The sequence below is a fragment of the Panthera onca genome, chromosome A3 (assembly GCF_046562875.1).
Source record: "Panthera onca isolate mPanOnc1 chromosome A3, mPanOnc1 haplotype 2, whole genome shotgun sequence".
NCBI lineage: Eukaryota > Metazoa > Chordata > Mammalia > Carnivora > Felidae > Panthera > Panthera onca.
Genome location: NC_138341.1, coordinates 114,637,807 through 114,661,678, shown reverse-complemented (window position 1 = coordinate 114,661,678; position 23,872 = coordinate 114,637,807). Strand labels below are relative to the sequence as shown.

General features: G+C 44.5%; 1 protein-coding gene across 1 annotated transcript; it reads right to left on the bottom strand.

Annotated features, from left to right (window-relative positions):
* Positions 1-3,509: 3,509 nt before the first annotated feature.
* LOC132667141 (vomeromodulin-like) lies at positions 3,510-22,312 on the bottom strand. The gene is made up of 15 exons (XM_060615656.3): positions 21,005-22,312; positions 17,350-17,626; positions 14,696-15,179; positions 14,268-14,369; positions 12,669-12,824; positions 11,692-11,770; positions 11,301-11,358; positions 10,529-10,599; positions 9,939-10,085; positions 8,957-9,079; positions 8,326-8,393; positions 8,011-8,041; positions 6,365-6,425; positions 5,139-5,218; positions 3,510-3,866 (listed from the first exon to the last, which is right to left on the bottom strand). The coding sequence occupies exons 2-15, from the start codon at positions 17,609-17,611 to the stop codon at positions 3,843-3,845; spliced, it is 1,746 nt and encodes a 581-aa protein (XP_060471639.1). The 5' UTR covers positions 17,612-17,626; positions 21,005-22,312; the 3' UTR covers positions 3,510-3,842.
* Positions 22,313-23,872: the final 1,560 nt, after the last annotated feature.

The window sequence follows — 23,872 nt, the reverse complement described above, 5'->3', positions numbered from 1 at the left end:
ATTGTCTAATATTACCATAACCACTTTGGCTGATTTCCTCCCTTTCTCCCTTTTTTATTGAGATGTAATTCACATCCCATTAATTTCACCATTTTAAAGTATACGGTTCATTGGTTTTTAGTATATTCATAATTGTGACCATTTTTCATACTTGACTTATTACTGATGACCTTGACAGTTTTGAGGAGAACTGGTCAGATGCTTTATAGAGTGCTCCTCAGTTGGTTTGTCACATGCTTTTCTCATGATTAGACTGTAGTTACATGTTTGGGGGAGGAAGACTACAGAGATAAAGTACCGTTCTCGTCACATCATAAGTGTACATACTGTTAATATGACTTAACACTGTTCATGTTAACCTTGATCACCTGGCTTGAGGTAGTGTTTGTCAGGTTTCTTCATTGCAAAATTGCTCTCCTCCCTTTACACACTGTGCTCTTGGGACAAATGTCACTGTGCAGCTGAAACTTAACTAGTGGGAAGCTCTGCTCCACCTCCATGAGGGTGAAATAGCTATGTAAACCAGTTAGGGATTTTCTGCAGAGGAGATTGTCTCTTCTCCCCCCATTTATTTACTAAATTTATTTTTATCGGTATAGACTGCTGGATATTCATTTTGTACTTTGGGTTATAATCCAGTACCACTTTATTTTGTCGGTCCCATTGTTTCATCTTGGCAGCTCTTCCAGTTGCCCCTGTAACCCTTTGACATACTCCCATCATTGTGGTTTTCTTGAGCACTTTCTTACTTTCAGTAATTAATAAGATGCTCCGGAGTCATCTTTTATATTTTCTTTCTAGTCCTTTCTAGTCTCTAGAAGTTAGCCATTTCTCCAAGGGGTCCTGATTACTTTTATAGAGAATGGTATTAGAAACCAGCATCTGGGTGGTTAGTTGCTATTGTGGCTGGGAAGGTTTTTGTTTTGTATGACCTCCCAGCTCTCCTAGAGCTGAGCCTGCTGATTTTTATAGTTCTAGGTCTTAAACTCCTCTACTGGTAAGAACTCGTGAAATTCAGCCCCTCTGGTTTTCATAGCCAAATATTATTGGGATTTGTCTTCCCAGTCTCCCTGTGTGGATTCCCCGTGCCTGGGATGCCTGGTGTGAGGGTCTGTTTCTCTCCCCTCTCAGCACCCACGCCTTTGTCATCCCTCCCTCCCATGGACAGTCCTGCAGGTCCATTTATCTCTCCACCATTTCTCTTCCCTTCCTACCCTCCTCATTGTGACCTCTTCTCTGCATTTAGTTGTGGAGAGTCATTCTTCCAAGTCTTTGGGTCATTTTCTGGGTTATTTACATTGATGTGGGTGTTACCTAGTTGTATCTGTGGGATGAGGTAAGCTTAGGGTTCTCCCACTCTGCCATCTTCTCTGGAAGTCCCTGTTTTGTTTAGTTTCTGTTTAGAAGTCTCTGTTCTATTTTATTTTTTTTAATGTTTATTTTCAGAGAGAGAGAGAGAGAGAGAGAGAGAGAGAGCGAGCATGCGCGTGAGCGCAGCACGCAGATGCCCGAGTGGGTGAGGGGCAGAGAGAGCGGGAGAGAGGGAGAATCCCAAACAGGCTCTGTGCTTTCCGCACAGAGCTCACGAGATTGTGCCCTGAGCTGAAATCAAGAGTCCAGCACCCCACCACCTGAGCCACCTAGGCATCTCTAGAAGTCTTTGTTTCAGATGAAGGTGTGGCATTTAGTACATTCACAGTTTTGTGCAACCTCTGTCTAGTTCCAAAATATTTCCATCACTCCAAAATAAAACCCCATATCCGTTAGGCAGTTATGCTCCTCAGCCACTCCCTGCCTTCCTGGTAACTACCATTTTACATTCTGTTTCTGTGGATTTACCTACTTTAAATATTTCACATATACTGAATTGTACAATATATGATGTTTTGTGCCTGGCTTTGTTCACTGAACATAATCTTTTCAAGGTTGATCCACATTGTAGCATGTATGAATACTTCATTCCTTTTTATGACTGAAGCATATTCCTTTGTGTGTGCATGCATCTGCGTGTGAGTGTGTGTATGTGTATACATACCACATTTGTTTATCCATTCATCTATAGATGAACATTTGAACATCTAAAATGTTGAGGGGCGCCTGGGTGGCTCAGTCGGTTAAGCGTCCGACTTCGGCTCAGGTCATGATCTCACGGCTCGTGAGTTCGAGCCCCGTGTCGGGCTCTGTGCTGACAGAGCCTGGAGCCTGTTTCAGATTCTGTGTCTCCCTCTCTCTCTCTGACCCTCCCCCATTCATGCTCTGTCTCTCTCTGTCTCAAAAGTAAATGTTAAAAAAAAAAAAAAAAAATGTTGAGTTGTTCAGATGTTTTGGCCATTGTGAACAGTGGTGCCATGAACAGTCGTGTACAACATTTGTTTGAATACCTGTTTTCATTTCTTTTGGACATATTCCTAGGAGTGGAATTACTGAGTATATGTAAATTTTATGTTTAACTTTTTAAGGAACAGCCAACCTGTTTTCCATAGAGATTGAACCATTCCTACTTGTAATGCATTAGGGTTACGATTTCTCCATATACTCACCAGTGGTTGAAAGGTTTTTAAGTAGGGAGCGTGTGTTTTATAAAGATATTCACTATCTTATAATTTCATTCTTGTTTTATAAAGAGCACCCTGGCTGCCAGTTGGGGAATGGATTGTGGGTGGCAAGGGCTGAAGCAGGGAGACCAGTTGCCCTGGTGAAAGATGATGATGATGACTTGGACCAGGATGGTGGTAGAAGCAAACAGATGAGAGGTGTTCTTGAGGCAGAATCCATAGGACTTGGTCTGTTGGTGAAAGAGAGGAATCAAAAATGATTCCACATGTCTGACTAGGGAACCTGAGTGGATCATTGACTGTGGGAAGTATGGCCTGGGGAGAAATCAAGACCTAAGGTTTGGGCAAAAGGCTGAAGGTAATAATGTGATTTGGCCCTTATTTTATGGGGTGCTGCTCCTTGCTGTGAGGTGAGTCCTGAATCTGGCCCTGCTTCCCCTATCTGTCTTTGTGTCCACAATCTGAGTTCTTTTGGTTCCAGAACAGACACTGAGCACAAGCCATAGTCTTTGCCTGCTGTAGAGATCACAGTGATGTTTCTCAGTATCCTTCTTCTTTACTTTTCTGGCATTCTTTGTACTTATTGGTCTCCTTAAAAGGAGCTTGGCTTAGCTTTCCTCTCACAGCCACTTGGCATGGTCTATAGTTACCGAGCTGGGACCTAGATCATTTGCTGCCCTGTTCGTGGTATTGCCAGGCTCTTACTTGCTCTTTGCCATCCAACTTTTAGCATTTGGACTGTGCCTCTCACTGTTTAGCATGTGATGATGGGGGAAGTTGGATTCTAGCCCCTGTGTAATTTTCATGTTGGGCCATTAGGCAAAAAAAAGCATTTGGAGTTGGAGAGGGGAGGGCAGAGATACAGGAAGAAAAGTCATTGTCAGGATTGTCCCTTAGTGCACTAGATAAATGAAGTCTGCGTTTTGTTGCCTCATCATTCATACCGTTAACTTTTATGTTCCTGGTAAGTAGTTCTTTTACTAATTCTAAGCATAAGACGAAATTCCTATTTGTATGAATTGAAGACAAGTCATTTTTTTTTTGCACGAAAACAGGTTAATTATTAAAGAAATGATTACAGAATACCAAAAATCCCTGGATTCTTGCTTTTCTTGCGCTTGTTAATTCAAGGTATTGTTGGTGAGATTCCAAAGAATAGTTGACATGTTCAGAACACTATTCTACGTGGCTCCTTAATGATAAATAAGGATGTCCTTGGCTCAATATTTCTTAGAGAAGTTTTAGAATGCTTTCATTCTGGAAAATTCTCTGGCATCAAGTGCTGGGTTAGTTTGCTGCCTGAAGATCGTTCTGTGAGGAGATAAGAGACAACTAGTTATATACTTTTAAATACATAAGCTGGCTGCAGGCCCGGACTGAGCTACCAGTGCACTCCATCCCCCCTGCCCATAGTGCTTGCTTCAAGGATGGAGATATGGAACAAGTCAGATTAGTGGGAGCCCCAGAGGTTATTTCTGGGTCATTGTTTGAGCTATTCCAGAAAGAAATGGAGAGTGAAGCTCCTGGTAGGTAGAGACCTCCATGTACAGCCCAAACAGAGCCCACCCAGAAATAGTAGAGGCAAGAGATAGATTCTGGTGTCATCGTCTAGGCCCTGCATCAGGCCACTGCTGAAGCTAGTCTCATCCCTGGATGTTCACCACTTATAATTTTATTGTTGTTGCATAAACCAGTTCTGGTTGGGCTATCATTTGTAGCTGGAACACAGTTGACGTTCATCTAATCCAGTCCTTTGACTCAAGACTGACTTTGGGACACTAAGTGGTATGTCGAAGGCCACTCAGAGCCATGGAGTGTAAGAGCAGGAGGTGGAAAACCAACACTGAGGCAAATGCTGATTTACTTCACTTAGTACTCTAATAATTGATTTGGCCACAGATTCGGGGAAATTTGGAGGTTAAGTAAAAACCTGAATATCTAACTTCTGAGGTTTGAGCCAAAATAGAAGAATTTTCCTTGGTTAGATTATGTACTCAATAAGCATGTTTATCATGAATGGAGTATCTAAGGGTGATGGAGATTCTAAACTTCTTTACTCTCATATATCTTCCCTAGTTCCACCCTCATAATTTAACATTTTCCTGGTGACAAATTTAAATAAAAATCCCATTCTTTCACCTGTTTCTTAGGAAGCAAGTCCTCCTTGAAAATTTCTCTGGGTTTAGGGTTAGATCGATGGGAAGAAGGGGGAAATTTGAGTCAGGATGACAAAGAATGAGAGGCTCTAGCACACAGAAGGTGACAGTGTGGATGAATCGGGCATGTATGGTGGAGATGTTTCCAAAGAAATGTTTGAGGCATATTCAGAAAAGTATGAGAGTCCTCATGGGGACGGTGGATAGATTATTTGATTATATATAACCAAGAGTATCTCAGTGTTAGGACTTGTGACTAAAGTAGGCAATGAATCTGCCTAGGGGAGAGTGGGGAGATTAGTTGGAGTCAGTAGGGCGGCCTGGAACAGACTGAGGCTGAGGCCTATTGGCCACCTTCATTCCTGTGAAGATTGAAGTGCACAGTAGGCCTTTGTGCAAGAGGAAAATATTGGTATTTCTCTCTTACCAATTTAAGTACTTTAACCTTGGCATTGGTTAGAGGATTTGAGGTTAGTCCTGGAGGAACATTCCATGCACTTGTCAGTTCTGAAATAAAGAGAGAAAATGTGATATGAGTTGAAAGAAACAATGGCCAGGCTGGGTTGTTTTAGCCACAGCCAGCTGGAGGGATCTCTGGTTAGTGCACAGCTCTAGGAGAAATCTCTCCCTTGCCCATTCAATGGACAGATTTCAGACATAGTCTCTTAGTCTTGTGTGTGTATGAGGGTGAGTTTACAAAGATCAGAAAAGACCTTAGAATGAAACCAAGTGGGTATTCTATGCACAGAGAATTGATATTAAGAGACATATAAGCATGTCTGCCTCCACTAGCTGAAGAAGAAGACCCTCCTGTTTTGGTGTCATTTGCACTATTTTGAACCCCTTTAGAGTTCACCACAAATATGTACAGATAGCATTTTGTACCATCATCTCTTGGTGGTTATGAAGTTTATGATCTCAGTCTCAAGTTTCTCAAACTCCAGCATCTGTGTGACTAGGTGATCCAGGTCCATTTTCCTCCAAGTGGTAAGATGACCCCTACTGAGCTAGATTTCATTAGGACCCATAGAAGAGGCATTTAGATTTAATTTTCATGTTTTGCCATCTCAAGATGCTGAAGTCCCTATCTGAAAACTAAGAAGTGATTTTCAGTCCAGATGGTGATTGGATGATACTGTGCTCAGTGCCATGGAATGTTCTGTAATGTGGTTTCGCACCCTTGTCCCTTTCTTATGACTCTTCTAAGTGTTTACATTATTGTTTTTTTAATAGATATTTTTAATTTTTTTAATGTTTATTTCTTTTGAGAGAGAGTGCATGCAAGTGGGGGGAGGGGCAGAGAGAGGAGAGGCTCTGCGCTGATGGCATGGGGCTCAATCTCATGAACCGTGAGATCATGACATAAGCCAAAAACAAGAGTTGGACACCCAACCGACTGAGCTACCCAGGCTCCCTTTAACTAATTAATTAATTTTATTTTTTGAGAGAGAGTGTGCAAGTGGGGGAAGAGCTCAGGTAGAGGGAGGGAGAGAATCTTAAGCAGGCTCCACACACAGCACAGAACCTGACGTGGGGTTTGATCTCACAACCGTGTGAGATCATGACCTGAGCTGAAATCAGGAGTTGGGCGCTCAACCAACTGACTGAGCCACCCAGGTGCTTCTAAGTGTTTAAATTATTAATTCCACATACCATTAAGGGCAGACAAAAATTTCTTCAGAACCTCAAGCAATATATCTTGCACTTCTGCTTCCTGGAAGAGATGGGAGGAGCATTTTTATCAGTACATCTTGGGTGCCTCTCATATGTGGGTTTTTTCCTAGTGTGAAAAATCTATTACTGGACAAGGCTATATGGGGAGGTGGATGTTGGTCAATCTCTCAGGCTTCTTCGTTGGGGGTTATCCAAAGCCCTTCAGTAGGTTTTGATGCCTTAGGTGGCTCCTTGAACAAATGTTTATGGGGTCATATTACGTTCTAGACACTGCTGTAGGTAGGCTCAGTGGTGCAGCTGCATACTTTCAAGACAAAGGTTGAATTCAGTATTGGGAAGGACTGGTTGTTGCTGAGCCTGCCTCCTTTGCATTCCCTCCAAGGGCCTCCCAGATCTGCTTCTCTCTGCTGGCACTCTGCTTACCTTTCCCCTCTTCGAAAGGCCTATGATTCTGTGATGCCTACCTTTGGCGCATTCTGTTTCCTCTATCCCGTACACACTTTGGGTCTGTGCTAACTTCTGCTCCTTCTTCAAGGCTAAGTTCAGGCATCTTCTCAGGGAACCTACTGTCTGCCTTCTAGTTGGTGCTCTCTCTACTCTGTCATTTTTATGCTACACTGACAACTTTCTGCATAAATGTCTGTGACCCCTGTCAGGTGCGTAGTTACATGAGGCTAGGGACCATGCCTTCTACATTCCTTCTCCTGCACGGAATCTGGCATGCTACATAGCAGCCCAGAGGTAAAGATGAGATGAAGAATCACCGGACTTGCGATACCTCCTAGAGTCTGCCTCTCAACTGACTCCTTATTGTCTCAGGGCTGACATGAGATGCAGACGGTCCCCGTAGTCACCCATAGTCATAAGGTTGCTCACTTCAGAGTGCCCATTGTATGCCTCCACCCAGTGTGTGGCTCCTAGGCTCTTAATGATTTAGCTGATTTATTTATGATTTTCAGCTGTCTCTGTTTTCCTACTTAAATTTGAGGGTCACTCTTAGAATCGGGGATCTCATTACTATTTCATGTTGTATCCTAGGGCTGGGGACATTGTGGTGTTCCCTGAACATTTGTTGAATGAAGGCATGAACATATACAAGAACAAATATCTTAAATGAGGGTGTGGTTGGTGAACCTCCTGGGAATTTCCTGGAACCTGTTCCCTGGGCCCTGCCCTCTCTCTCCCCCCTTCTTACCTCCCAGGCTCTCATCTGGTGATTCCTATGCTCACTCGGGATTACTGATGGGAACTACCAATGGGAAGGGTGAGGCTGGGTATATTTGTGAGCAACTCTCATGAACCCAGGCAAGATTAGAACCTAGATCACCTTTTCATTCTTCCAGTGGACTCCAGGACTTCCTTGTGTGTCAGAATCACCCACAACACTAAAAAATCAGGGATTTAGGCCTTCCTTAAGTCACTGACTGAATGTGGGATTCTAGTCATGGCTTTGGGAACTAGCTTGAAGAACTCTCCAGAGAGGGTAAAGGTTTGGAACCTACTCCACATTGCAGCTGTGATCTAGTCTGTGTGACCTTTTCCTTTCCAGAGTCCCTGTGTCACTGAGCATCTGGCATTAAAATAATTTCTCACATGCAGCTATTTTGAAAATTGAATCGACTTACAGCCTCAGAGGGTGTCACCTTGTCTTCAGAGCTGTCAGGAAACAAGTACAAGGAAAAATTATTTTCACATAAAAAATACTAACCAATTCTAGAATTTAGGTATTAGTTCACTTCTCAAAGCCACTTATAAAATGTGAAATACAGAGGATAAAGCAATTTTAAGGTGAGTAAAACTCCATTTTGGCTTCCCCGTAATTATGCAGGTATTTCCCAAGGGCCTTTTCCTTTATTTTTCTCGTGTGATTTGAATTGGGTTCATGATATTTATTTTTATACTGACAAATGTCAAGAGGACTTTGTAGTTATGGACAGTACCTCATAATCTTGAAGTCTGGTATCAATTTGTCTTTTGAAATCTTGCTGTCATGGGAGATGATTGAGGTCTGCATTAATATAAAACAAATATGCATTAAAAGTAATACCTTGAGGGGGACCTGGGTGGCTCAGTTGGTTAAGCATCCGACTTCAGCTCAGGTCATGATCTCGTGGTCTGTGAGTTCGAGCCCCTTGTCGGGCTCTGTGCTGACAGTTCAGAGCCTGGAGCCTGCTTCAGATTCTGCATCTCCCTCTTTCTGCCCCTCCCCCACTTGTGCTCTGTCTCTCTCGGTCTCTCAAAAATGAATAAATGTAAAAAAAAAAAACAAAAAAACAAAAAAACAAAACAACCTTGACCTGATTAGTCAGCGAATGTATCACTTTGTGATATGGCCAACAAGATCACAGGTAAGGACTGGAGTGGAGACTCCCTGGTCGCAGGAGACAGCCTGTTTATCTCTTCTGCCCTAGGGGCTGAGCCCACCAGCCGCCCTTGTCATAGGGGTACCCAGGCACTTGGGCCCTCGGGGATTTGGCCCCCTCCACTCCAGACCACTCTTCTTTCCGTGTAACTTGTGCTCCTATTAGTTCCTCCTCACAGCTCAGTCCTGATTTGTTACTCAGTACTCACCCTTTCCACGGTAGTAAAATTCTCACCATCCTTTTCCACGGTAATCCACAAGGTGACTTGGAGTTGGTTGCCTGACTTGAAGAAGTAGGCTATTTTGGTGATGCTTGCAGCCAGGTTATTCATCTGTTGTGAAGAAGTCATCATTTAGAGTATGGAGAAGAAGGAGGACTGCAGAATGGTGCCTTATGAGATACCTGTGCATCATTCAGTTCATTTATTCAGATATTTATTGGCTCTCTAGTATGAGCCGGTCACCTAGGTGGGTACTGGCACAGTGGGTGTGACCACAGCAGATAGGGTCTAATTCCAGATATTTTCCTATATCTCATTTCCTTTCTCAGAAGGACAGTAGGTCATTTAACACATAAAATTTTGCTTTTCTGTTACCCCTCATCCAGCTTAAACCCTTTTCTTTCTATGCTCTTTTGGCAGACCACTCTGCACTTAATCATTTTGGAGACCCTGTTAAGGAAACATTGTACATGGCTGAAACAGAGCCTGGCCCATAGAAAGTTCTCCATGATTATTATTTTCTTGTTATTATTGCCTCTATTCCTTCTATCACCCTTGGGGCCAGAAGCAAATGAATACCTCAGATGTCGATAAATCCACTCTCTTGCTCATACTGTGACTGTTGGTAAAGTACTTCTCTCACTTTGGTTTTCTGTAAAATGGGGACAAGAATCCCTACATCCTGGTGCCATTGTCAGGATGAAATGACACCTGGCTTTGTACTAGGTTTGAAGCAGGAACTCAGAAGACATTTATCCTCCTCTGCCCCTGCTCTCTGCTCTCCTTCGGTGTCAACAAATATCCATTTATATGATCATCATTAAGGGATAAGCTGTATCCCACAGCATTTCCTCTTATTTACCTCTGGAAGAATGTTCTGGAACCCACTGCATTTTTACCTTTCTCTCAAGAGTTTGACAGACTAGGCTTAAGCAAAGAGGAGAATGGTGTCAGGGTAGATGAGGCTTACCTTGGTGGAGCTCTGCTTGACACTCAGTGTGATGATAACGGTGAGCAATTTATGGGACAGAGTTAGGGAAATGTTGGCATTTCTAGGATCTGGTGGAAGGGGACTTCCAGGTACAGGGACTATATATTTGTTAAAGAAGGCTTTAGCCTAGAGAAAGAAAAGCAGAAAAACCCCTGTTGTCATGTGAGACTAACATCAGTTTCTATGTCTTTGGAGCCTGGCTGAGATGTTGAGGAGTGAAGTGGTCCCCATGAGGACTGCAGTGGACAAGCATGATGACAGACAGCAGTAGACCCCCCCCCCCCACCCAGCCTCCGTGTTGGGGGTCTGTAGGAAGTGGTGGGGTTTGTGGAGATTAGAGAGTAGAAACCTTTTGTAAAGGAGGAAGCACTGCTCTTGTCCAGCTGATTAGTCCTGATGCAGTCCAACTTAGGGCCACCAGACCTCTGATTGTCTAAGAGAAGCCTTAAGTCCTCATCTTTGAGGTGAATTCCCCCATTTAAGTGTTCTCGAAGTAGCATATATTTCACGAATTCAGGGATGCCTGCAGCCCTCCTATGGAATCCATTGTAAGCACAAAGAACACTTACACAGTAGAAGACTGAAAGACCTTGTGCAGAAGTCCTGGAACTTTTAACGTTGTACTTGAACAAGTCAGTAGCTGCAGGTGAGAGGAAAGAGAGCATCTGGAGACCCCCGTAACCCCCGGGCTCTTGGTGGCTCTGCCCTCCAGATGGGGGACCAGTGTGGACACCTCCCTGTTTCTCAGTCTTAGGCGGAAAGCTGCTGCCCTATTGTGTTTTCCAGCTTCGGGGAGGAAGGCAGCATGAAGGCTTGGCCCTCTCCTTATTGTGCCAAAACCGCAAATGAGAGAGAGAAGCTTGCTGCCAAGGTGCCAGTTTCATCTACTCTGGGACTGGAGAAATGTTACCAGTTTCCTGCTTTGGCTGTCCTGGCAGCTGCTGTCCCACTATGTCCTATCATTCCTGTCTCCTGGATATGTTTGAGGACATTGGAGGGAATTTTTGCTTCTCAGCTTCCCTGGCATGAGGCCTGGAATCCTCCTTGCTCCGACTCTGTACACGTGTGTGCTTGGCAAACCATTTAGGTGGCGGGGCTGCCACAGAGACTTCTGAGGGGCTCTTCGCCCTGCTCTGTCCTGGAGAATGTGTCATAGTGGTTCAGGGAAGCCAGTAAGTTACCACATGTTCTGCCTTGAGGTGCTGAGGAGGGTCTGTGTGCCTGGAGGCTCAAGGTATTGTAGCTCACGGCCGCCCACTCTCCTGTCTGTCATCTGGTGAGATCCCCAAGGAGTCCTCCATTGACCCATGACCCCCAGGGAGCTCTGGTGTTTGTACTCACAGTTCTTGCATTTGCTGAAATCACTGAGATCAATGTCACACGATTCTACTTCTTGAAGCTGTGAAATCACCACCAATGAGCTTTGCCAAGGAAGTGCAGCAGGCCTGTCCTCCTCCCCTTCAGCCCAGCTCATCTTCCCCTCCTCCCCATCGTCTTTCCCTTCTCCCTGTTTCTTGGGCTTCTCTATGGCAGAACTAATACTCTCCCTCTCCCAGTGTGAGGCCTTATCCTGTCCTGCTGCTGGGGTCTTTTGGGCCAGAATGTCTCTAAACTTGGGACTCCTGAAGGCCTGATGTCTCCTTTTGGAGTCTCGCCCAGCATCAGGACCAAATCGCTTTCCCCCAGTGACCTAGACCTCTGAGGTGGTGCCCTCCTTTTTCCCAACACTTACCTTCTCTTTCATAGCTACTGTCAACACTTGAGAAACGATTTGGTCCAAAGGCAGAGGCACTGGCAAAGTATTTGTGACCCTGGGAAAGATATGTGGAGGACTATGTGATTCTTGCATTTCTGGATTTTGCCCAGACATTGGAGAAAACCTATCTATTCATGAAACAGCTGCATGATGTCCTGCTTCTTAATTTGTATCAACACCCGAGCGCTTTTGTCTACAGTTTCAGTCATTAAGGAAGATACTACAAGGATCCCTGGGAAAATTACCAATGCCTGACATCTGACCCAGCAATCCCATGTAGAGGGATTTATTCTTCAGACACTCGTTCATGTTAGTGAACAGACCTTACTAGTTGGAGTTGGGTACAAAAGTTAACAGTTGAAAAACACAACTATTCCTTGATAAGGGACTATTAAATTACAGTGCATCTTCATAATGGAATACTAGGCCATAAAAAATGAAGAAGCTATTTATATATTGATGCAACAGATTCCAAGCTATTTTTTAAGTGAGGCAATCAGAGTCCAGAAAGGTGTATATGGTATTCACCCCTTTCTGTGTGTGTATACACACACACAACTGTGCACATGCAAATAGTGTCTCTGAAAGCCAATGGAAGAGACTAGATCCTTTGGTTGCTTCTAGGGAGGAGTATTAGCCAGCTGCTATACATGGGTGGGAGGAAGACTTTTCATTGTATGGCTTTTTGTATCTTTTGGATTTTGATTTAGGTGAATGTATTGCTTAAGCAAAAAGAACAAAATACAAAGAGTATGCTTAGCAGAATGCAGGCAGAGTGAGAGAAGGTTGTTTTCAAATGTGCTGGGTGTTCCCAAGCAAAGACCCCTGACTGGGACTCCCAATTACTGATCATTCAAACCATTGGGTTGGCCAAACTCCACCCTAAGGGTGGTATCAACGGGGACATTCTGGCACATATGGATATAGAAAATGAGAAAAATGGTCTCACGTACGTTTCCACTACTTGAAGGGTCACTTTCTTGAACTTGATGTCCTTGTCCTGGACTTGGAGGTTGATGCATTGGGTATTGTTTGTGGAAATGCCAATTTTCAGAGTTATATCGCTGTGTACTTGATATCCCAATAGGCTGACTACAGGTCCTGCTAGGCTGTGGAGAATAAGATGTAGGTGAAACCAGGCCTGGCTCCAGGATGTCACTCAGGCCAAGTAATAGGCATTTTGGGAGTCAGCCTCATGTGTTTGTCTAGATTATTTGAGAGAGGGAAAGTTTGGTGCTCTTCAAGTGAGCATGCCTCAAGGTTGGCCTTCTCTTACACAGGATTTAGAGCCTGGCTCACAGGAGGCATTTATAAAATCACTCTCCTCACCAGCCTTCAAGAAGTCTTCTTTTGGGGCATCTGGGTGGCTTAGTCAGTGAAGTGTTTGACTTCGGCTCAGGCCATGATCTCGCATTTCATGGGTTCGAGCCCTACGTCAGGCTCTGTGCTGACAGCTCAGAGCCTGGAGACTACTTTGGATTCTGTGTCTCCCTCTCTTTCTGCCCCTCCCCTACTCTGTCTGTCTCTCTCTCAAAAATAAACATTAAAAAAAAAAATGAAGTCTTTTGTTGGTGGCACGAGGCCGACTTGTAATGAGAAGCTCATTACAAGTTCACTTTTGTGCCCAGCATCCCCAGCTGTGTGTTGTGTGGGTTACAGCATAAGAAAAACCCACCATTTACCAAAACCAGGCCTCATTAAAGTCAGATGTTCTCGAGAAGACAAATGGCCCTTCCTGCTACTGCTAACTGTAGTGGTCATAAACATGGGCTCTGGAGGCAGAATGCCTGGGTTTGAACCCTGTCAGCTGCATGTAACTGGTTTTGGTAGTCTAAACTGGTTTCCTAGTGTAGAAATAGGACTGCTTTTCTGATGAGGTTGTCAGAAGGGTTCAGTGAGTTCAGAGTGCCTCAGTTAAGTGCTTGGCTGGAGTTTGCTCGGTGAAAGGTTTTTGTGCCATGTGTGTGATAGTCCAAGAAGCTTCCTTCTCCCCAGTGTAGATTGCCTGTCCTCATGTCTTCCTGTGTGCCTTGGACCTACACTGCTAACCTGTCCTCCCCCACCTGTTGATGTTCACTGAGGACAGGGACTGCCATTACTCCTGTGCCCAGCACAACATCTGGTATAGAGATGTGTATTAATTACCCATTAGGTGGATGACTGATGCATGCATTTTAATAATCTCTGTCCACCCCCCCCTCCCCCCCAAATGCCTGGGACAGTGTTTGTAGAGTGGGCTGATTCTTCTTGGAGGGTCCAGATTATTTGGAGCCTGCATTTCCCGTAATACCAGTGTATAAAATTGTGCAGATTTCACATGGAGATCTGGATTTCTGGCTGTGCTTACACTATTTGAGGATGGGGCTTCATGGGGTCATTCTCCTGCGTTGGTCCTTTGGGGCAGAAGAGACAGGCAGCTATTCCTGGTGCCCAGTTTGCCCCACCCTCAATCATCCAACCTTATTCTGTGTTGCCTCTGCCTGGCCCTTGGACTCTGGCTCTTAAGTCCCCAGGCTAACTGTCTTGGCTGACTGATTTGGAAACAGGCTCACCCTTTTCCACCTACGAAGGCGGTAGTTGTGGTAGAGACGAGGATCCCATCACCTGTCATGGTTGATGTCATACTCTCCACAGTCACTTCTTGAACATTTAATCTGCAAAGTGACAGCATCATGGGTCAGTCCTGGCTCCACAAATCAGCCTGGGCAGCAGGAGAGGTACCCCTGAAGCAGCCATTTAACAATTTACTAATCCATCCATTCCCAGGACTCCCTGGCTCCCTTACCCACTCTGCTCTTTAAGCTGAAGAAATCTTGGTCGTATTTCCCTCTGAAAGGGCACCCTTTCAGCACAGAACTAGAATATTGCTTCATGAAAATGTGGTTGTCCCTTTCCATGGTATTGTTGGAGGTTGAACTTCAGTGTCCCCAAACAGCAGCTCTCTTCTTGTGTCAGACCTTAGGATCAAGGAAGCACTTACCCCAGTAAGAGTTCTGCTAGGTCAGCATTTCTCAGCAGGCCTGTGACTGCATCACTAACACCTACTGGCACTAGACTGTTCAGCACACCCTCGGTGGATTCTGTGAGCTTGCCGGCTTGGTTAACGATATCATTCAGAGGCTGGGGGAGATTTGGGAGGTCAAGGGTGTTGACAAGTCCTTTTACAGGATTCTTCTCTGCACCAGTGGGTAGTAGTCTGCCCAGAGTCTCTTGGATATTGAGGGCATCAGTGGCTGTTGAGAGCAATGACAGTGGGAGCTTTGGGGACTGGCCACCACTTTCCTTGCCCAGGATACCACCAAGAACATCACTTCCAGGTATGTTGAGGGATGAAGTGAGGTCTAACACAGACAGTAGGTTGGAGTTAGACAATGTAGATATCACTGTCCCAAGCACACCAGCTAGATCTATCTCCTCACACATCAGCATCTTCTCGATCTGTGGGGGCAGCATGGCGTTCAGATCTGAAAAGGGTCAAGAGACATGATCTTGCTGTTGGGTGTCCAACTGATTCAGCCAGAGGAACCTTCCCAGCTGGAGAGCCAGCACCTCTGAATTGTTAGGCCCTTAGCTACTATATATCATGCCTTCTGGATATATCACTCCCTCCCACTGCCCACCACAGGACAGCCTGGTGATACAGAGATAACCTGTCCCCTGTTAAGAGTTAACATTTGTTAGCCACCTACCTGAGGCCAGCCTAGTGTTGAGTATGTTACTCTAAAGTGGTTTGAGCATGGAATGAAAGAATTTAGTTTAGCTCTGGAGCCCAGTAGCCCCAAGTATATAAGGTCTAGACACTTCCTTGAAGTCCAAGTGGCCTGGGGCAGAGTATTCTCTTTCCTGAGCCTCAGTCTCTGCACCTGTCTAGGAGCGATAGAACCTGCAGCATGGGTTGTTGGTCACAGGACAAATGTTGAGCTGGTTTTAAGTACTCAGTAAGGTTGAGGTGGCTAGTGAAGAGGTAGTGGAGCTCACAGATCTGGACTCCTCTGTTCTCTATCTGTGTGACTCTGTGCGAGTCTCTTCTCTTCTCTAGGCCTCGTTTTCCCCTTGTGGGTCATCGGGAGGTCTTGCCACCTTTGACAAGCTGCCCATACTAAGAGACCTCCTGCATCAGCACTGATCCTCCAGCATTTTTATCATCAGGGTGGAGGAGGTGCTCACCATGTCTTTGCCTTCACACTGGAGACAAGCAGGGCAGGGAGAAGTGGAATCCCAGAAGATGGTGGGGAAGGAGAGAGGGTCAAGAGCCAACTTGGAGAACTGTGAAGTCACGGGGGTCCTATCCTATCCTGCTCTCAGTGGCCTGAGAAAGGAACTCAGAAGAGGAGCTATTACATCTGGCTGGTGGTCAACCCTGTCTACCTCAGCAAAGAGCTTAATTGGGCCAAAGGACAACATTCCTATTCCAGAATAGGAATAGCCGCATGTCACAACATATAGAGAAGTGGCGAGGGAAAAATAATCAGGCCAGAGGTCTCCTCCAGGGGGAGGAGGAGAAAGGGGGAGAGGGAGGCAGCCCTGCAGGAGCCTTGGGGCCCTCAGCCCTATGGCCGGGTTTTATTCCTTAAACTCAGTTGTGAGTACAAGAGTATTTTTTTTATATATATATATATATATATATATATATATATATATATATATATATTTTATGTCTGACAAAATTAACAACCACCACCAAATCACTGTTTGTTGGGTATACAACTGTTATTTTTTTCTTTTTTACCACTGTCTGAACTTTTCTATATATTTCAACTATTTTGTCATAAGGCAGAGTGGTGGGCAGAGTGGAGGAAATGTTCCTAAAGAGGCAAAGCAGTGGATGTGTGAGCTGTTGGGCTGGGTACCATGATCACTAGGCAGCCACCAATTTTCCCTCTGTCACCCTGTCCTTTCATCCTGGAAGGCTGGCTGCAGAAGGCTGTTGCAGGCAGCTTTGTGGACTTTCCTATTGGCCTTCATTTGCTCAAGAGTCCTACTCCCTTCTTGGTCCCCAAAGAGAGTCACTTCTTTGTCAAGTCTTGTAATTCCTGAGCTCCTCTGCTCTCTGGCCCTAAGAGACTGCCAGAATTCCACATCTCTTTAAGAAGGAGGCTGAGACTCAAGAAGGGTATGAGAAGGGCATTTGGAAAGAGCAACTCTGGTCAGGGGGTTTGGTACTGGACTTGGATTTCCTATTTCTTGGCTCTTTGTTAACCAGGTTGATGCTTTAAGTACGTGTGGGTGTTTGGGATGAGCTGTGGGGCCCAGCATTGGGAAGCCATGAGAGGTCCTGGCAGTGTGCAGGTGATAAGGGTCACATAAAAGGCAGGTAGCCATTTGACTGGATCCAAGAGTTCCCTTCTCCAGGGTTGCTTTGACCAGTTCTTCCCCATGTGTGGACTACAGACAAGTAGCTTCAACATCATCTTGGAGCTTATTAGAAAACCAGGTTTTCATGCCTTCTGCAGTATTGCTGTATCACAATGTGTGGGAGTGGAGCCCAGGCAGCTGTTTTGTTAACAAACTCCCAAAGTGATTTTGATGCCTTCTCCTTATTGAAGGTGTAATCAGTTTTTGGGCTTGGAAATGAGAAGTGTGTGTGAGCGGGTGGAAAGTTAAAGGTGAGCAGGTGAAACAAGTTTTACTTACATTCTTCGAGTTTGCTGCTAGACATGAAGTACCTGGCCACTGGTAGACACCTGCCTCCTGGGGTCCTAGTTGGATGTTTCTTAGATGGAGAATCTTTTGGGGCACTTCTGAACAGTGGTCCGGGTGGCAGATCGAGAGGGGCTTTTTTGGTGACCTCAAGGGCTAATTGAGAGAGATTTCTCAGCAGCAAAGATGGATTCTGCAGGTCAAGTTCTCTTGCCTGGACAGTCAGCGTGAAGACCAGGGCCCAGAGGGTCAGCATCTTGGTGACTGATATCTGCAAAAGCAAGTTCTTTTAGAGACCACGCTCCCAATGGATCATAGGGGTGCCAGTATGTTTGTATTAGACATGCACCCACAAGGGCCCTCGCTCTTGTGGAAAGGTTCCACTCACATTGTTGACATTCTAGTCTGTATATTGTATTCATCAGACAGTGTTCCATCATATGGCAAAGTCTTGTTTTCTTCTACTTCTTTTTCAGCTCTGCATGAAGATATCCGCAGGCTGGTGGCAGTCTTTGAGTACAGGCCAAGCCCTGCCAATAGCCTTACCTCTATGGTCCACATCCTCCTGCCAGGTTTCCTTTTCTCAAATACCCTTGGAGCCATCTCAGTTACCAACTGGGGAATTCAAGAATTTTGAATGATCCAGCTACAAAGGTTATTGCTCTAATGGTGGTCAAGGTCTCTCCCAGCTTTTGGTCAACTAATATAAAGCACTGTCCTTGTTGGTATGAGCTTTCCATGTGCCAGTCCCTTTGTGGAGAGTAAGCGGACATTAGCTGCTGTAAGCTCTCTACACAACCCTGAGAAGGAGGGTCTATCTTTATTTTATAGATGGTGAAACTTGTGGTACAGAGCAGTCAATATGCTTGCCTGTGCCCACTGGCCAGCTTCCAGCTGCTAGTTTTGCCCAATCAGAACGAAATCACCCAATGAATCAGACCCGAGCTTGGCACCCTCCACCCATTTGGTCATTGGGCTGTCCTGGCATTTCAGCTCAGTGTGCAGAGGCCAGAACCATCTTTATGTCAGTATGACCATCTCAGGCCCTCTCTTGTCTTTTTAAAGCCTGTTCCCATGTTCTGGGAGAGCATTAGCGTGGTCTAGTGGTGGCATTGGACCATCCTCATTGTGTTGGTGGCTGGCACACAGGAGGCTCCTCTGTGTGTGGATCAATGATCAAGTTAACCCATTTCCCACTTTCTGTAGCCTCTTCTATTGTAGGGCACTGGGTGGTCCTAACGACCATGGGGCATGTGGCTTCTTTTTCTTGGCCAGGGTTGAGCAGCCATAACTGTTGTGAATGTATAAACTTATAAGTCCTGACTTTACCTCTCTTTGTTGGGATGTATCCATACATATCTACGTATAGAGTACTGGTCCGTGTGCTAATTTTTTCATCCACAACATCTTTTATAATTTTCGCAGCAAATCTAGACACTCGATAATATTATTACCCCATTTCCAGCTGAGGGGCCTTAGCTTCAGCAAGAAGGCAGAGAGCTGGGTCCACCCAGGCAGAAAACCCGTGTTTGACTCTGAGCTCAGTTGTGTGACCCAGTGGTGATTGTTTCCCTTCTCTGGCTGTCACATTCCTCCCTTACAATGATTCTCTCAAGTCTTTCTCTCTCTAATGTTTAAGGTAATACAGAGGTTTGTGTCTTGGGGTATGTTCTGTCAGTAAAGCCAGTAGACTCTGGAGTTCCTCTCTGCATTTCTTACCTAATCAAGTTTTATAAAATAAGGCTTATCAACCTCTGCTCTTGCCATGCATAGGTATTGTCCAAATCAAGTTGCCTGCCATTTATCAAGACTGAGGAGAATTGGGCACCTGGGTGGCTTAGTCGGTAGCGTCTTAACTCTTGATTTCGGCTCAGGTCATGATCTCACAGTTTGTGAGATTGAGCCCTGTATTGGGGTCTGTGCTGACAGCATGGAGCCTACCTACTTGGGATTCTCTCTCTCCCTCTTTCTCTGCCCCTCCCCTGCTTGCACTCTCTCCCCTCCTCTCTCAAAATAAAGAAATAAACTTAAAAAAAGAAAAAAAAATAACTGAGAAGAACTGCTATTGATGAAATGTTGGGAAAGACGTAATGGGAAGCCAGTGACATCTTTCATATGGGACAAGTTAGACTTTAGGAGAAAACTCATCACATTTTCATTACTTTTCTCATTTTACCCTTACCTGTGAGAAATTGGAATTTAGTGTAAAGGTGACTTTAAGTGTTCTGTGAGGGAAAAAATAATAAAATTCTCTGCCCGTGACTGAATTTGTGGCAGCATTATTAGATGTTGTCTTAAATGGAATCATTAAAAAATCTCAGGAAAGGGGCGCCTGGGTGGCTCAGTCGGTTAAGCATCCGACTTTGGCTCAGGTCATGATCTCGCGGTTTGTGGGTTCGAGCCCCGCATCGGGCTCTGTGCTAACAGCTCAGAGCCTGGAGCCTGTTTCAGATTCTGTGTCTCCTCTCTCTGCCCCTCCCCTGCTCATGCTCTGTCTCTCTCTGTCTCTCAATAATAAATAAACGTTAAAAAATTAAAAAAAAAAAAAAATCTCAGGAAAGATCCCCCATTTTAAAAAATTAATTAATTAATTTTTAAATTTATATCCAAGTTAGCATATCATGAAGCAATGATTTCAGGAGTAGATTCCTTAATGCCCCTTACCCATTTAGCCCATCCCCCCTCCCACAACCCCTCCAGTAACCCTGTTTGTTCTCCATATTTATGAGTCTCTTCTGGTTTGTCCCCCTCCCTGTTTTTATATTATTTTTGCTTCCCTTCCCTTCTGTTCATCTGTTTTGTATCTTAAAGTCCTCATATGAGTGAACTCCTATGATATTTGTCTTTCTCTGACTGACTAATTTTGCTTAGCACAATACCCTCTAGTTCCATCCACATACTTGGAAATGGCAAGATTTCATTCTTTTTGATTGCTGAGTAATACTCCATTATGTGTATGTATGTATGTATGTATGTATGTATGTGTATGTGTGTGTGTGTGTATGTGTATGTGTATGTGTGTGTGTGTGTGTGCACACACATACACATACATACATGCATGTCATCTTTATCCATTCATCTGTTGATGGACATTTAAGATCCTCCATTTTTTAAAAAAGATTTTATTTTTAAGTAATCTCTATACCCAATGTGGGACTTAAACTCACAACTCCAAGAACTGAGCCAGCCAGGTACCCCAAGAGATCCCCATTTTTAAAAGAAGTTACATACCAGGAAATTGTTAACGCCTACCACTCTAGGTACAGTGCTGTGCATTTCAGTAGGGAGGGACATTGCTAAAGAGATTCTAAATGCAAAACCCTAAGTAGTTCTCCTTTCTTAAACTGTCCTATGCTTGTTTCTGCCTCAGAGTTTTGAATTTCTCTTTCATGAAGTTTTAAAACTGTTTCTTTATTTTGAGAGAGAGAGTGAGAGCAGGAAGGACAGAGAGAGAGAGAGAGAGAGAGAGAGAGAGAGAGAGAGAGAAAATTCTAAGCAGGTTCCTCACTGTCAATGCAGAGCTGGACGTGGGGCTTCATCCCACGAACCGTGAGATCATGACCTGAGCTGAAATCAAGAGTTGGACACGTAACCAACTGAGCCACCCAGGCACCCCTCTTTCATGAATTTTGATGTAGCAAGTTCTTACCTTGTCCAACACTGATGGGTCGATGTTGATGGGAGAACGTTTTTGGAAGCTGCCTCCCCTCTTGCTCTTGCTTGTGAACTGTCAGAGGAAAGCTACATCTCATTTTATAGACCAGTGTCTCTCGCAGAAGTTGTCAGACATGCAGGGACGTGATCCAAGTGTGCTGATAAGGGTGGCATGATATAGGCTGACTTCCAAGATCAACACCTGCTAATGGTTGTGACATTTGTCAGCGTCTTTCTGAGAGATGTTCAAGGTGCTTGGAACTTTTTTGGAGATGCAGCCAGGCCAAGTATCTGTCCCTTCCTTATTTTAAACCTTCACAAGCCTGTTATCTTTGAGTCAGGTGGGTACTGGGTGAATGGCAAGAGTAGAGGGGTGTTTAAGGCTGGCAGGTGCCAACCCAGTGAGAGTCCTTTATGGTGCCAGTGCCATGCCCTGGCCATGGTTGGCACTCAGCATTGACCAGTGCTAGGGTGGGGATCTGAGGGAGAGGGGATGGGATCCCTCCGGAAAGGGTGTTTACGGACAGACTTCTGGTCAAGTGACATTTTATATGAAATGTGTGCAGTTAGAAGCATCCAAACTTGCAAAGATTTCAGGGAGAAGTGATGGAAGTAGGAAGGTTAGAATATACACAGTGTCTGCAGTGGGTAAGAGCATGAAGGCATGTCTGGGGGATTTTAGGCATGGGAGTTATAAAATTTGCTCAGTCCCCTTTCCTTTCCCTAATCGCACTTGGAATGAAACTTGAATAGTGGTGCTCATTTGTATTCAAGAATTCTAGGCTCTTTCTCATCTGTCATCTCATTTAATGGCTCCTAAAACTTTAGAGACTGTTCTCTGGGCCTCTGGCCTCTATTTCAGAGAAAGCCTAGTCATCTGTTAGGTTCCTACCACTTGAAATTTTGTGATTTTGTACATCCTATATGATCAGCCTGTGGTGTTACTACAGCTTTACAGTGCAAGAGTATGGGAGAGGGAGATAATTTTGACTAAGGGGTTGGTTAGTCAAAATCATCTCCTACCTCTCTCTACCTGAAGCTTAGTCCAGAATTATTCCGGATCCCTGCCCTGAAGCAAGCTCAGCATGTTTGCTGTAGGGCCCTCTTCAACCCCATGGGAGTTCCCATACTGTGAATCTCAGCTATAGTTTCATTTGCCAAATGTTCCATTTGGGGCTTTGCTGAAATGTCAGGTGCAAAGAACAAATGACAGTTGACCTTTTCTCAAAAGGCAGAACATAGAGTTTTATATATGATAAGTAGAAGACAAAACCCAGCTGCCTTGGGTCTTATTTTTCTTGGGCATCTGAGGGAAATGGAGTCATCTTTTAGGCAAAAATTGTGACATCGGTTGGTGGATGTGGCCCTTGATTTTACTTCCTCCAGTGGTTCTCTGGACCCAATGAATGACTCCAACTCCATGGGTTGGGAAAGGGCACATCCCGGATGCAGCCCCTGATGGCCCTTGGGGCCTCCCCATTCTTTGTCTTTCTCTCCTTCAACCTTTGGAGGTGGGGCAGTCATTGGATTCTGCTAATCCACAATCTATGGGAAGCTCTTTCACTCACGGTGGCTTATCACACTGGGCAAATGGCCTGCTTGTTCCCAAGCCCTAAGTGATTTGACCTGCTGACTCTTGAAAGAGAGGACCCTTTCAAGGCTGGCCAAGGCTTGGCTGAGATCACAATTGCAGATGATAAGGCAGGTACTAATTCTTAATGGCCTCTGTGTGAGGATGTCTCCATAGATGTGGCTGAGCTGTGCATGTCCTGCTGACGGGTATCAGGATTTTGACCTTTCACAGGTGTTTCTTTAGTGATATACACACACCTGTGCACACATTTATATGCTTGTCTATATTTTTCTGATCCCTGGAACTCAGTGGTCTTGCCTCAGTTTCCTCCTCTGGTATAATCAATCTCAGATCTTGGTCAATAACAGGAATTCACAGGGACCTCCTGCAGGGAACTTGTATCCCTGCATACTCTTAAATTGCTTGTAAAATTTGGGTCAGTTTTCATTTCTTAGGATACATGTCTCTTATGAGATTTTCAGTGGGCTTTGTGAGTTATCAAAGGCAAAGAATCATTGTTTTAGGAGGCGACAAGGTTTTTGTGTACAGGCTTTGGGTGTGAGTCTTGGTTCATCTACCTACTGGTGTTTGGTCTTGGGCATTATCCAACTTTTCTGTGTCTTAGTTTCCTCATCCATAAAGTAGGGATAGTATTATACCTATATAGGATTGTCATGAGGGTTAAGCGAGATGAAATATGTTACAAGATTAGCATCAAATTTAGCATATGTGAGTATTCCATAATTTACTATCATCACCATCATCATGACTTTTTTACTGTTGCATCGGCCATTTTCAGTTTTTTTCACCCACCTCTCTCTCAGGTTTTATATAATTTCCCTAGATTTCCCCTAGATTTTGGCAACTATTCATACCTTGTTTGCAATAAGAAAATATGTATTTTTTTATTGTTTCTTTACAAAAAAAAAAAAAAAAAGGATCCTTTATAGTGCTTTTACCAAAATAAGGGCAGATATAGAGATGTTTTAATGTTACTCTGAGTTTTCATTTTTTGGTAGAAGGATAGAGTTTTCTTGATACATTCTACTGCAACTGTATTTGTGAATATACCTTGTCACAAATGCATAAAAGGTTTCAAAAGACGAAGTATTTACCTCCAGGACACGTTTGCTAATGTCTGTGTGTCGACTCTGTTCTTTGTTTTACCCAGTTGCTCCACAGGTGGCACTGTCCAGTGTCAGGCCTGTGGTCTCCACTTTGTAGGCCAGAGTTGAGTGTATCTATGCTGAGAGGAGCTTTTCACTATCCCCAGGGGGGCAAGTAGCTGAC

Coding starts and splice junctions, on each gene's coding strand:
- LOC132667141 (XM_060615656.3), bottom strand. CDS start 17,611: ATGCTGACCCTCTGGGCCCTGGTCTTCACGCTGACTGTCCAGGCAAGA. Junction 14,370..14,695: donor CTAGCAGAACTCTTACTGGG/GTAAGTGCTTCC, acceptor GTCACTTTGCAG/ATTAAATGTTCAAGAAGTGA. Junction 5,219..6,364: donor ATTTTTGTCTGCCCTTAATG/GTATGTGGAATT, acceptor TCTTTATTTCAG/AACTGACAAGTGCATGGAAT.